The sequence below is a fragment of the Trachurus trachurus genome, assembly GCF_905171665.1.
Source record: "Trachurus trachurus genome assembly, chromosome: 11".
Lineage (NCBI taxonomy): Eukaryota > Metazoa > Chordata > Actinopteri > Carangiformes > Carangidae > Trachurus > Trachurus trachurus.
In genome coordinates, this window is record NC_139904.1 from 1276752 (window position 1) to 1291136 (window position 14385).

At 42.6% G+C, this 14385-nt stretch overlaps 1 protein-coding gene across 1 annotated transcript in view; it reads left to right on the top strand.

Annotated features, from left to right (window-relative positions):
- The window catches only part of zmym4.1 (zinc finger MYM-type containing 4, tandem duplicate 1), a 58936-nt gene that overhangs the window by 22478 nt on the left and 22073 nt on the right, over window positions 1-14385 (top strand). Inside the window, exons 11-17 of the mRNA XM_083982466.1 lie at window positions 1094-1330; window positions 8137-8287; window positions 9093-9265; window positions 10017-10161; window positions 11459-11545; window positions 11635-11672; window positions 13828-14011. Coding sequence (XP_083838592.1) covers window positions 1094-1330; window positions 8137-8287; window positions 9093-9265; window positions 10017-10161; window positions 11459-11545; window positions 11635-11672; window positions 13828-14011 — 1015 coding nt within the window. The remainder of the gene's footprint in view (window positions 1-1093; window positions 1331-8136; window positions 8288-9092; window positions 9266-10016; window positions 10162-11458; window positions 11546-11634; window positions 11673-13827; window positions 14012-14385) is intronic.

Here is a 14385-nt window from a genome sequence, read left to right on the forward strand (position 1 = left end):
AGCCCATAGGTCATGATTAAGACGGATTTTATTTGTACAGTACAAGTCTAATGTTTATTTTTGGGCACAAAACTCCAGACCCAACCTTTAACTCATTGAGTGCCGCGCTCCTTTCCAAAGTTTTAGTCAAGTGTACCGGCAATTTAGACCATTTTTGACTTTTTATGTAGAGCCACAGTGTATTCTATATTATTGCCACCAACACATACTGTGGCTCAATTGAAAGGTTTAACTTAATGCTTCAAGTGGCCACAAACCGTTTGTTTCTACGTGCCTCTGTTCCTGAGAAAAGTCAAGCTAAACATGGCTGGGTTTCACCAAAATCCCTCCTTTTTTTCTAGAAAAGGAGATAGAGCGTCTTTTATGAAAGGTGCTCTGTTTGTGTCTGTCGCTCTTCTGACACTCGCATTTCTGGATCAAAGGGCTCGTATAAGATAAATATATACAACAGTTGTTGTTCTATTCACAAAACCACCAGCGGGGGCGGGGGGGGCGCCACTAAACAACAATAACACAGACGCACCGTGCCGTGTCACAGCTTCTCCCCGCGGAGCGTGAGGGTCAGTCGGCCACCGCGGCTCGGGAAGACCGGTCCCGCCGGTGGTCGCGGTCCTTCTGTGGTACGGGTCGGTGATGCCGGTCTGCTTTGGTCCAGAGACCATCAGATTTTACCGCGGGAGGACTTTGGGGAGGACACGGTGTTGCTCGAGGTGAAGACCGGGCGGACTGTCGGCTGAGAGCTTCCTGGTTCAGCTCCGAGCAGCTGGAGCAGCTGGAGCAGCAGCGCGGGTGAGAGCAGAGCAGCTGCGCTGCATCTGCATGCAGAACTCGTTTGCAGAAGCCGAGTTATGATAAAAACTTCCAGATCATGAGCTGTCATGTGACTTTGATCGTCATCTATTTCAGTTCTCCTCGTCGTAGAGTCCCCAAATTTACATATAATGTGTATTAAAGTGTCTATTTTCATAATTAAAAAAAAAAGCAAAAAACGTAAAATTACGTTTTCGGCACTCAACGCATGGGAACGAAAAACGAGAAATTACGTGGTTGGCACTCAATGAGTTAAAATGTGTTTTTTTTTTCTTTGTTACAGGAAAAGTTCAAGAAGTCGCAGAAACACCTGAACGTCTTCACCAAGCTGCCGATCGGGTCCACTCAGATCCAGATGCTCCCTCCGGGTCAGATCGAGCTGGAAGCCGCCAAGCAGCAGCAGCAGCAGCAGCAGCAGCAGCAACAGCAGCAGCAGCAGCAGCAGCAGCAACAGACCATACTCAGCTGTGCACAGTGCAGCAGCGGCATAACGTCCAGACCCGAGGTCATCCAGATCAAGGTAACGCTGCAGCTCCAGTACAGACTCACACCCTGTGGGGTTTTACTGAAGTTCACAGATTTCACCTGCTGTGTGATTGATATTAGAAAATACATGCACCTGAACTAGGGATGCACATTTTGAAAAATGTTTCTGACCGATAACCGACGCTCGTTAACCGATTATTAACCGTTAACCGATAAGATTACGACTGTGTATTTAATTGCAAAAACCCCCCCCCAAAAAAACATTGCTCCAATTCTTTTTTTTGCCGTTAAATTCACGTGTGCGCTGCAACAGCTGATCAGTACAACATCCACTGTGCTCTGTCTCAGCTGATCACGCTCATATGGAGGTTAGATCGTCCAATGTAGAACTGTTTTTATACAAAGTGCAGCCAAACACCAGGCTGAAGGAACAGCAGAGCTCCTCTGACAGCTCCTCTCTGGAGCTGCAGGTGAACCGGCTGGAGAGCAGCGACGTCCTCTTTTATTTTATTTTTTTTCATTTTTTTCAGCACTGTTGTTACAGGTGATGCACATCTATGTCCGTGCAACTACATTTATTGGCTGTTGCACATACTGTCAGTCCTCCTGTGGAACTTTTTGCTGCGAAACATGACTGAAGGCAGGTGGAAGTCTGCACGTGTCGACACGCCCCCATGAGTTGACGACATAAGGAGTTCATTTAAAAAATCAATAACCGATAGTATTAATCGGTCAGAGTTCTTGTTATCGGTTAATGGTTAAACGGTTAATCATGTGCATCCCTAACCTGAACGCAACACACAGAAAGTCTCCTGATGCACCTAAATCATACATAATAATACAGGGTTCCTACGCAAGTATGGAATTTGATTTTATACAGTTCCAGGTCTGGAAAAGTATGGAAAATGGAAACTATTATACTATGGAAATTGATTTATCTTTATCTGGGTTTGGTCTTATCTGACGTTATTTGGGTTAATTATTTTGCTGTTTTTTTATTTTTATTTTTTTATTTAACCTTTATTTTACCAGGCAAATTGCTTGAGATAAAAAAATCTCTTTTACGAGCATGGCCAGCTACAATCTCCTGGAAATTATTTGGTGAAATAATGGCATACAAATTCAGAATAATGAAAACAAACAATTAATTGCATGATTTAGTTACATGATACACATCTGTTTATTCAAAAGTCATACATTTATTTATTTTTTTTAACAGAGAAGTCTGAAAATTAAGGTCTGGAAAAAGTGTGGCGTTTTGAAATTTCAAATGTGCAGGAACCCTGATAATATAAATGACAAAAAAATACATGAACGTACCTGAACAGTACTTTCATCGCTGGTTTGAAGCTTCACATGTTCTTAAAGGTTGTACAACAACAGTGCTTTTATTTTGAAATAATCAGGATCGTTTTTTCACTTCCAGACTGTGAGACACTGATGATAGAAAACACTGAACTACTAATACACTGTCTGTTTGTCCGTTCAGCTCAAATATAATAACAACAGCTGTAGTTCTGGTAAATAGTAATATTAGTGATAAATAATTATTATACTGACGATCAATAACAGTAATCATAAATGAGCTATTAACAATGAGCTATTAAAACAGAAGTAATGTTAATAATTTGTGGATTTTAGGGTTTTGGTGGTTTTTTGCAGCGTCGTCATGCTGCTGTGGGTTCATATTTAACAGACACTCATCGGTTCATTCATCTCAGTCTCAATTGACTCATTGAGTGCCAATAACGTAATTTTACGTTTTTTGCTTAAAAAAAAAAAAAAAAAAATTATGAAAGTAGACACTTTAATACACCTTATGTGTAAATTTGGGGACTCTACGACGAGCAGAACTGAAATAGATGACGATCAAAAACTCATGACAGCTCACGATCTGGAAGTTTTTAATCATAACTCGGCTTTTGCAAACCGAGGCAAGTCCATGAACTGGAGGACAAAGTGGCTCGGATGGAGAGAAAGAACAAACATCTGCAGGACAGAGTGAACATCATGGAGAGCGAGAGTGAACATCTAGAGAAGGAGAACAAACATCTGAAGACCAGAGTGAACAGGATGGAGAGCGAGAGCGAACATCTGGAGGGCTGTGTGAACTGGCCGGAGAGCTCTGTGCAGAAAGAGCCAGAGACCGATTGGAGCAGGATCAAGAGTGAGAACGAACATCTGCAGGACAGAGTGAACATCATGGAGAGCGAGAGTGAACATCTGGAGAGCTGTGTGAACTGGCTGAGGCAGAACAAACATCTGGAGAGCTGTTCAACAAACTGCAATCCCCTCTTCTTCCTCTGGGGGCAGAAAGCAGCATTTCTCCATAGACCCCCATGTTAAAATCACCCACTTTACATCCTCAATAAACATGATCAAAGCCTGGTGTCAGAACGTTTTTTGGTCTCAACCGATTTTTTTAAAACTCTACCGTTTTACTAGCCTATAAATCTATCTGCCCCCTAGCAGCAGCAAATCTCTTTGCTCCGTAGGTGGGTCTAGAAACGAGCCATAGGAACTTTTTGAGTCTCGAACACCGTTTGTGTTGACCAATCACAGCGCTCTATCTGTTTAGAGAGTCGTTAGGCAGCTTAACGCCATGACGACATACATTTTAATTGGCTTGTCAGGCTAACGTCATCCTGCTCTTTGCTCTGATTGGTCGTAGCGCTAGCTAGCGCTACCCTATTGGTGCAGAGGCAGTTTGAAAGACAGCCTTCATCCCGCCCCCTGGATTGAGCCGAGGTCTACCGCTCGTTGCCAGACTAGACATGTTAATGATGTAGTCTGGATGGTCAGGCTGAAGTTTTACTATTATTAGGTTAAAATTCTGGCCAATTAGGGCGCGGAAACGTTGAGTGACAGGTCCGAGCAGCTCCGTGGACAGCTGCTTCGAGGCCAGTGGGTGAATCCAACATGGCGCTGTTCAGGCCGCCATATTGGAGTCACAAAAACGACCCCCCAAGACCACTGGGTGACGTCACGGATGCTACGTCCATGTTTTTTACAGTCTATGATGAAGAGTGCGCAGGAACATGTGGAGCCCAGTGAGAGCAGAGAGAAGAGGATTCGTAGAAAGAGGGTGAGTTGTTGTGTGAAAGTCAACAACATCACAAACCTTTAAAACGTTTCACCGTTTCACCGTCGTGTCCCGGTGAGTTTGATCCAACTTCCTGTGTTTCTGATTTTATTTTCAGCCCAGAAAACCACCTGGGGGGCCATCCCATAATAACCCTTACCCAGTGAGTAACACCAGCCACCACATTGGACTACTTTACTTTACTTACCTTGACTGTTAGGGTTTACAATTGACCTCTGGCTAAGCCCCGCCCCCTCCACTCACTCGGACAAACGGTCAACATTTGGTGACAGTTGCTATGGCAACAGCTGTCACCGTAGAGACATTTCACAGGAGGCAATTGATGATTTTTCGAGACAGAAAGATTAAATATCAACTCAAAGTCACCAGAACTTCACGTAGCTTTACTGCTATGGCTGTCGGTTGCTGCGAAACACCGATAGCGACGGGCTAACTTCTGTTAGCCTGTCTATGGAGTTTTACATTATACGTTAGCATTAAGCTAGCGGACTTTATGCTTAGTTGTGATGCTGGCTAACATCTAAACATCTCTGACAATATGTTGCCTCAAATACGTTGATGACTTACAGTAACTTAGACCAGATGTAGACATCCTTGTTAAGTTTATCCACGTTTAGTTGGTGTTGTGGTCTACTGCATAACTTTATCCAGAGCAGACACTTCTCTCGGTTGAGATGTGGCTTAGGAAAAGGTAAAAAAAAAAATCCACCCCGTCGTCCAGCCTCTCGGGGTACCTAGATACCTTAAAATGTCAAGAAAAAACATATAAAAACGAATGAAATGTGACTAACTGCAATGCATTTCAATGGACGTGGGAACAGAGAATGTCCGAGTGTATGGGCTAGCTATGCGCACTGTGATTGGCTCATCGCGTTTGGGGGCGGGGCTTAGCCATAGGTCAATTGTATAGTAGAACTGTCACATGTTAACGCAGTGCACCCTATAGTTAGACTACATTAGTTAAAGTGTAATAAAGTTACATTTGCATAAATCTACATTTGTATCATTTCCCCAATGGGAAATTCATTTAATTGTAAATATTATTAAAGACAAAATAAAAGTAAAGAAGAAACTACAGTAGAAGATTTACTCATTTAGAACAAATAAAAAACTGCAATGAATTCACAGTTAATCGTGGTAATTATAAACCTTTTAATATTTGATATTTAGTGTGGAATTAATTATTTTTTGGTTTTATGTGTAAAGAAAAGAAAAAAAACATGGTCAGAATAAATTAACATCTATTAAAGAAGATTGTAAAATAGGATTTGACTGAATGTCGATAGAAGAGAAATTGACTCTTTTTGTTATAAAGTTATTTTTTGGGGCTTTTTCATGTCATGATTTGTAGACACACAGTGTGTTTGTGTGTGTGTGTGTGTGTTTGTCCTTATCAATGGAAAATCAATAAAAAGCAAGTGTTGAAAAACTACAATTAAACCTCCTCTCTCTCTGTCTCAGTTTCTCACGTTTGTTCAAAGCATTTTAGTTGTACCACTAAAGCCAGGGACACACCCGCCCGACCGTCGGGCGTCGGGCCTCGTCGGACGGCGTCGGGAGCTCGACTGTTTGGTGTGTTCCTCTCCGTCGGGGAGCGTCGGGTCTTGTCAGTAAACAAACGGTGTCCTAGCCTGTCCTACAGTAAAAATGGTATACGAAATAAAAAGAGGAGTAAAGCAATATATTAAGCGGCAATATATATATATATATATTTAAGCATCAAAGATGTTCAATCAAACCCACATAGTTTGAAACAACGTTCAAAACACACACACAGCTCACAACTAAGCATATAAAGCCCGCTAGCTTAATGCTAACGTATAATGTAAAACACCATAGACGGGCTAACAGAAATTAGCATCGGCTATCGCCAATTCGCGGCAACCGAGCCACAGCAGTAAGCTGCTAAAAACTGTTTTAATTTTGGCTTTAGCGCTGTTAACACGTGGCTGGTTATATTGTTTTTGGGAGATAAATGTTGATCTCATTGATGAAATTTAACAACTGTGGCAGTGGCATTAGTTTGTTTGAATGTAAAGTGAGCAGGGCTGCCTCTGGGCTACGTACTGAAATCACCACAGTTACGTAAATAAATAAATGTTTTACAATGAACCGATCAGTCAAATACATTTTATTTTGTTAAGTCAACATGGTTACTGTACATGGCAAAGATTATTACTACCACTTTATGACTTAGAATTGGTCTGTGTTTCTATGGGGGAGTCCTCGCCACTCAATCGCTCTGGTCGGCAGTCGGGGCAGTGTGTTTCACTGTTTCCTTTCTCCCGACGAGAGGCGACAGACTCGTCGGCCAAAGGCGTCGGGACGCGTCGGGAAGCGTCGTGGTAAACAGAAAAGTGTGTCTGTTATTTATCTTTACTCAGCCTCCAAAAATAAAATCATTGAGTGCCAAAAACGTAATTTAAAAATAGACTCTCTAACACACCTTATGTGTGAATTTGGGAACTCTATGATGAACAGAACTGAAATAGATGACGATCAAAAACTCATGAAAACTCACGATCTGCACATTTTTTATCATAATTCGTAGGTCTGGGACGATATGCTTTTCTCCCGATTCGATTCTTCTACGATTTTTTTGGATGGCGATTCGATTCAAATTGCGATTCTACGATATTGCCGATTCTCTCGATTTTTGGTCTGAACTTTTAACATTTATCTGCACACAAATACTGTAGGAGCCTATAAATTAACATACTCCATTATAAAGTGAACTTAAACCCTTTTCAAAACCTGTACTCTCTGTATGTAAAAAAGGTGAACAAATGCACATTGCACAATATTGATAAAAAATTCAAAAAATGAATTCAAAAAAAAAAAATCGATTAAAAAATCGTCAAAAAAGATATTGCGATATTTATGTGAATCGATTTTTTCTCCCACCCCTAATAATTCTGCTTTTGATGGTTTCTGCTGCATTGGGTCGAATCAGTGGCACGTGATGCAACCCTCTGCACCAAACACTGCTGAATAAAACAGCCGATATCTTTAAATCTACTGTTACAGCCTGGTGCCACTAGTTAGCGAACACGTTCAACTTCAATCCTGCCGTCATTTGTGTGTTTTTGTGCAAAATATCCAAGTAAAAAGAGTTTGACTGAACAGGAAGGGATCTCAGTCCCGCCCGGTCTAGCAGTAGTTGTGTTATTGTTGCTTTGTAGCGCCCCCAATGGTGGTTCTGTGAATAGAACAACAATATATATCTTACACAAGCCCTTTGATCCAGAAATGTACGTAAGTGTCAGAAGAGTGACGCTATATCTCCATTTCTAGAAAACAAGCAGGGATTTTGATGAAAACTGACCACTGTTTAGTTTGAAATTGCTCAGGAACGAAGGCATGTAGAAATAAGCGGTTTGTCCCCACTGGAAGCAGAAAGTTTCACCTTCCAAATGAGTCATAGTCTGTGTCCATAGCTAAAATATAGAATACCCCTATGGCTCTACAAAAACATCAACTATGGTCTAAATTGCTGGCACCAGGATTAAAGCTTTGGAAAACACTACAGCGCGGCATCAATGAGTTAAACATGTGGATTAAAGTGAAACAAGCATAAAATAAAAACACATTAAAGAGCACAAACACAAAACAGCAGCCGCTCTGGAGTCGGCACTTTAAAGGAAAAAGTTGGACGTTTTCACTTGTAAGAGTTTAAAATCTGATTTCTTTATATCAACCTTGTGTGTGTGTCTCTGTGTGTGTCCGTGTGTGTGCAGGACAAGTTGGTGTTTGTGTGCAACGCGGACTGTTCCCTGGAGTACAAGAAGGCCAACTACGTGTCGAGTCTGTGTGAATACTGCAAGATCGAGAAGATGACCCGAGACGCCAAGAGGATCAACAACAGAGACTGTTACTTCTGCAGCGACGGTGAGACGAGAAGAGAGACTCTAGGAAAAAAACAACCCAAAAATATCTGTATCTATAACAAAAAAATATATCTAAAGCCTCTTTTTTTTAATCATATTTATTTCTAACACTAACAACAACTAACACTGTTTGAAATGGGGATGGAAGAAGCAGAGCTCATCAGTTTCCAACCCCAGACAACACACATACAACACAACCAAAACACCAGGTCACTCTCCAAACCCCTCCCCCACCACATAGTCATCACATTAGTTTACATCATTTATCTCTCCTCCTCCCTGCTATACATTTCAAACACTACTTTTCTAAACTTACTTGACTAAATTGATGAACACTTTTGCTGAGTTTAATCTCTACATCCAAGCTATTCCATAGAATAACCCCTCCGACAGAAATACACATACTTTTGAGAGTCGATCTTACACTTTGCTGTTGCAATTTGAGTTTTCCTCTTAAGTCATAGCCTATCTTTTACAACCTTCCCTCTCATGAAATAATTTCTGGATTATACAAGGAAGAAGATTAATTTTTGCTTTATACATGATTAATGCAGTTTTAAATTTTACCAAGTCAAAAAATGTTAATGCAGTTGCCTTAAAAAAAAAGTGGCTTAGTGTGATCATTGAACCTAACATTAAAAACTGTTCTTATGGCTCGTTTTTGTAATATGTACAGAGGCAACAGGTTGGTTTTATACACATTACCCCAGACTTCCACACAGTAACACAAATATGGCAAAACCACAGAATAATATGAAATAAAATAATCTTCTGTCCTTTGTATGTCCTTCTCTCTGTGTGAACAGGCTGTAAACTCCTCTACAGACACGAGCTGACCATGAACTGGGGGAAACACTGTCAGTCGTGTGTTTACTGTCACTCCATGTCCAAGAAGCTGGTGACGGCTCAGTACGGAGGATCAACGGAGGAGTTCTGCTCCGAGGAGTGTCGGTCCAAATACACCATGCTGTTCTGCCACGTACGTAACCCCCCAGCAGTGTTTTCAAAAGGGATAGTTCACCCAAAATCCATAATTCACCAATCGTCTACTGACCAAGGAAGGGTTTGGAGAACTTTCAGAGTCATCAAAATGCTTTTGTAGGTCTGGCTGGCAATGGATTTTCATAAAATGGCGGCGGATAGAGTTCACTTCTGATTGGTCCAAAACACACACTATGAAACATCCAGATACCTCCATACTGCTCGTCCTACTGACCCAAGTGTCCTGAAGCCGCCACATGAAAAGTTGCATGCGTGAGATTTGCTGCAAGATGTTCGTTCGTCGTTGTAAACCATTGGATGTATGATGTAAACACATCGCAGCAAATCTCGCACTGGGAGCTACTGCCACAACAAGGCTAAAAACACATAACACATATCACATACATTTTTTCCGAACAGCTTTCCATGTCTTGGCTTCAGGACACTTGGGTCAGTAGAGAGGAGCAGTATGGAGGTATCTGGATGTTTCATAGTGTGTGTTTTGGACAAAAGTGAACTCTAAACGCCGCCATTATATGAAATTCCACCCCCCCTGGAACTCCTAAAGAGTTTTGATGACTCTGAAAGTTCTCCAGACCCTTCCTTGGCATGACGGTGAGAAGAAAATTAGTGAATTATCGATTTTGGGTGAAGTAACCCTTTAATAAAACTAAACTATATAAAAGAAACGCCCCAAAAACAGTGATGATGATGATGATAATGATGATGATGATTGTGTTTCCTCTCAGGTGGCCAAGTGTGAGACGTGTGGGCAGAAAGGGAAGCTGAAGGAGAGTCTCCCTCTGCTGGGGGCGGTGAAACACTTCTGTGACCTCGGCTGTCTGCTTCAGTTCTGCTCCAACAAAGTGGTGACGCAGGGAGAAGTCTTCAAAGGTACCGACAGCTGCTGTATTTGGTTATAAAAGAGTCTCATATTAATGTGGATGAATCTACGTTACCACTTGTTAAAGGGTCCATTATCGATAAATATATCGTTTTGTCTTTATTGTTATTTTGCAGTGTTTCCCATATTCGTGGCGCCCCGCCATGAGTAAATTACGTCCGCCACGAATAGATTTTTCGAGCCAGGCTATATCGTTCCGTTCATCTCTTTTCCCGTTATTGTCGTCGACACACACAGAGCAGCGCGCATGCATGACAGCAGTGGGCTGTAAAAGCAAAACTCATACGGTCCGATCGCACTGTGGGAAATGTAGTGTGAAAACACTTCGCTTTCCAAAACTCCTAGTTGTCCCTTTAAAGCAGAAGTAAGCGATATGTTTGTGTTAATATAAGTCTTAAATAGTTGTATCTTCCGACAGCAATCACTTCTATAGAGTGTTTGGTCTGAAACACGGGTCTGTCAGTCACTCTGCTCTGCTCTGAGCCCAGGAGAAAACTTTCCTTGTATCCTACAACCTTTATCCAATGAGGAGAGAGAACGGCATAAAGGGGCAGTCCTCTCTGTGTGTGCAGCCAAGGGATGCGCCTGAATGTGGTGACGTAGGGACGAGGACCAATAGATCCATGACGAGGGCGGGGGCTGCTAACTCCATCTGCTGACAGGAAGTTAGACAAAACCACCGGATCACTTACTGCTGCTTTAATTCTTCATATACAATATAATATATTGTATCTGCACAAAACAGAAATGTGTCACTATTAGAATTTAGCTCCATCCTAAAGCTATAGTGCGTAACTTCTATCGGCCTCTAGAGGATTTCTGCGTTATTACAACGATACGGCCGGCACCGTCACTCTCTTTCTCCGCCAACAGACCTTCTGTCGAACGGGAAGGCTTTTTCTTTTTAGCAGGATCCACTTCTGAACCTCTTGGTCGCTTCTTCAGGTTCTAGCAGCGCTCTCCTCCCTCCTCCCTTCTCCTTGTCGGGTAAAACCCAGTACAACGCGTTGTTTCCTGTGCACCAGCGTGGGAATGTCGCCAAAGACGCCAAATACAAAAAGAACAAATACTGAAAAATACGGCGAGGTGTTGGAGGAGCTGAACGGCTTCATCAGCGTTGTATCATCTCCTCTTGTAGCGGCTTGGGTGAAACGGATACTTACAGACACGTAGAAGTTACGCACTATAGCTTTAATAATGTGATGTTCTAATGATCACTGAGCCTGGCCGCCGCTCCGCCGACCTTCAGCTGAACCTGTTTCCTGTTGTTGTGTTTTCGTTCATCAGCAGATACACCTGTCATCGCCAACGTCATATCACTGGCAGGACCTCCGACGGCGAAATCCAGCGCTCCCGACAGAACGGCCCAACAAAGTACAACACACACACACACACACTCTGAAGCATTGATGTTCTCTATGTTGCAGTGCGTTAGTGTTTATTATTTGTCTTCGTCTCCTCAGGCTCCGTCTCCAACGTCCAGTCGAAGAACTTTGGACATGTAAGTCTGTTTGTTTGTCTGTTTGTTTGTTTATTTTCACATATCAAAAAGTTAAAAAAAGATATAACATATAAAATCCAAGACAATGTGAAGGGGAAATGCCAAAAAAAACCCTCCAGGGGCTTGTAGGTGGCATTCTCCAACTACAGTTCTAAGCTAATGAGCATAGTTGCATTTGTGAGGTACAAAAACCGTTCATATCAATGTTCCCTCTAATTTTCAAAACTCCTGAGCAGAAATTCAACTCCCCTGATGACCTGCTTGAGCGACTGTGAAGCGTACGTCCACATGCTGGTGCTATGGGCTCTCTCCAACTCCAAATATCAATACAATTGGCTATTAATTACAGATTATTTTGACAACATTACCTAGGCTGCTCCATATCTAGGTCAGATACAGTTAATGAGAACAAAATACAATATTGTTTTGGCAAAATAGAGTTTGCATTTATTGCCATATGAACAAAAAATAACTAACATCAAGTTGGTGTCATCAACTCTTGGCACTGAAGCATTCATGATATGAACAGTAATAATAATTCTCAAGCAAAAACTTAAATCGCAGTTGCACTACAGAATGTGCAACTTTTTTGTCTTCTGAGCAAAGAGGTGGGGAGCAGTGTGCAATTGATAGCTTTCACTGACGTCACTTCCCAGGGACCTGGCGGTCAAAAAGCAACATTCCAAAGTGGCCCCGCAATGGACTTTCTATGGACAAACAACCGAGTAATGACTTAAATCATCTGTCAGCGGCCGAGAAAGAAAGATATAAAAACAACTTTGAAGTTTTGGGCACTTGTGACCCATATTCAACACCAGCTGCTGTATACGAGCTGTTTAAGATGACCAGTTCCCTGCCGAAGCTCCAGTTGGGCGATGTTTATTACCTGGTGGAGAATCCATCATCCTCCACCGCTTGCAACCAATACCTCCGGTGATGGCTCAACTGGTTTCTGATTAAAAGCCCCATTTTGTAGTTTTTTTTTTTATCTTAAAATAATGTTTCTGAACTCATTGAAGTGGTAGAAATGTACCTGTAACTTTCCTGTACGGGAACACCGTCCTGGTACCGCAGCTCCGCTGAGCTCTGAGCTCCAGCCCACTGAGCCCAGGCTCCCTGCTCCTCTCACCCACAAACCAGAGCCCTTAGCTGGGCTGCACGGTGACCAGCTGCCCCCCCTTTACCCCCCGGAGCTTTGCTACGCACCGCGACCGACGGCAACGATGACGGCGGTCCGAGCAGCGGGACCGGCGGCGGCGGCGATGGTAACCCGGCGGGACCGCCGCCACCGGCAACAGCACCGCCCGCGGCGGCAGCGACACGGTAACGAGGGTCGGGACCGACCGCGGCGCGGCGAGGACGATGACCGGTGTTGTTTAGCGTATTTTCAGAGTGTTTTCCATTAGTTCGTAACTTTAACATGACAGGCTTTGTCATACTGTGCAGTGTTGTGCAGAGTGAGAGAAGTGTGGCGCTGACTGACTGTAGATTGGCGGAACAGGTTCACTCACAGACGCATATTGGCTGCAGTAACATGTGAACTGCGGCTTTATTTGTGAATTTGTGACAAATCTGCGGACGGAAGTACAGCACAGCTGTTGTTCGGTTCGGTAACCAGTTAAATCAGACACCAGTTGGGCCATAACACCGGTATTTTTGAAGCAGCAGGGAGCAGTGTGTGTTTTTCTGCCTTGTCCTAAGCCAGCGGACAGCGGGGAAGTGGATTGTTTTGACCGCCAGGGGGGCGTTCCATACGGGCCGTGACGTCACATGAAAGCTATCAATTGCACAGTAAAACACCTTAGAGGGAACAGTGGTTCATACTTAATAAATACAAACATGGTTTAACATGATTTAACATTGTACAATGCAATACAAAAGCTTGATAAACATATGAAAAAAATAAATTAAGTAATCCTAGTTTAGATAGGCCGACCATGTGGAAAGTATTGACTGGTTAGCAGGAGAGACTTTAGTGCTCTCCTAAATTATTGTAAAGATAAGTTAAAAAAATGTGCAGGTAATAAATTCCATATTCTAGGCCCACGATAAAGTAACAGAGCTGTGTTGTTCTGACGTGTGTTTGTTGTGTTCGCGGGTCAACGATAACTTCTCTTGGAGTCGATGTTGACCCTCGTCCGTCTCGTTGTTTCAGATCAGTATTCAGACCGATCCTGTGAAGTCTCTTCATCCTCCTCATCCTCATCCTCATCCTCCTCCTCCTCCTCCGGCTGCGGCCCCGAAGATCCTGAAGAACAAAGCTCTGATGTGTCGACCGCTGGTGCAGAACAAAGGCGTTTCCTGTAAAACGCAGACGACGGACGCCGAGTCGCAGACGGGTGAGGCCGCTCAGCGTTCTTTTAGTTGTGCCCAAGGTGTCCCACAGGAGAACTGGTGAAGCTGCTCTTTGTTTTTATGGCCCTAAACTCTGGAATACCCTCCCTTTAGATCTAAGAATGGCAGCCTCCTTAGCCATTTTTTAAAAGAAATTGAAAACCCATCTTTTTAATTTGGCTTTTAATATGGGTTGATTTTATATTACTTTTTTAAAGTTTTAGTTTTTTTTTTCTTTTTAATAGGGGTGCACCGAATGGCATTTTTTGGCCGAAGCCGAATAAAATCAAAACGCTTGGCCGAATAACCGAATAATACCGAATACCGAAAGTGGTTATAAAGTTTTTAAATAAAATATTTTTTAAAACTTAATCTTCAA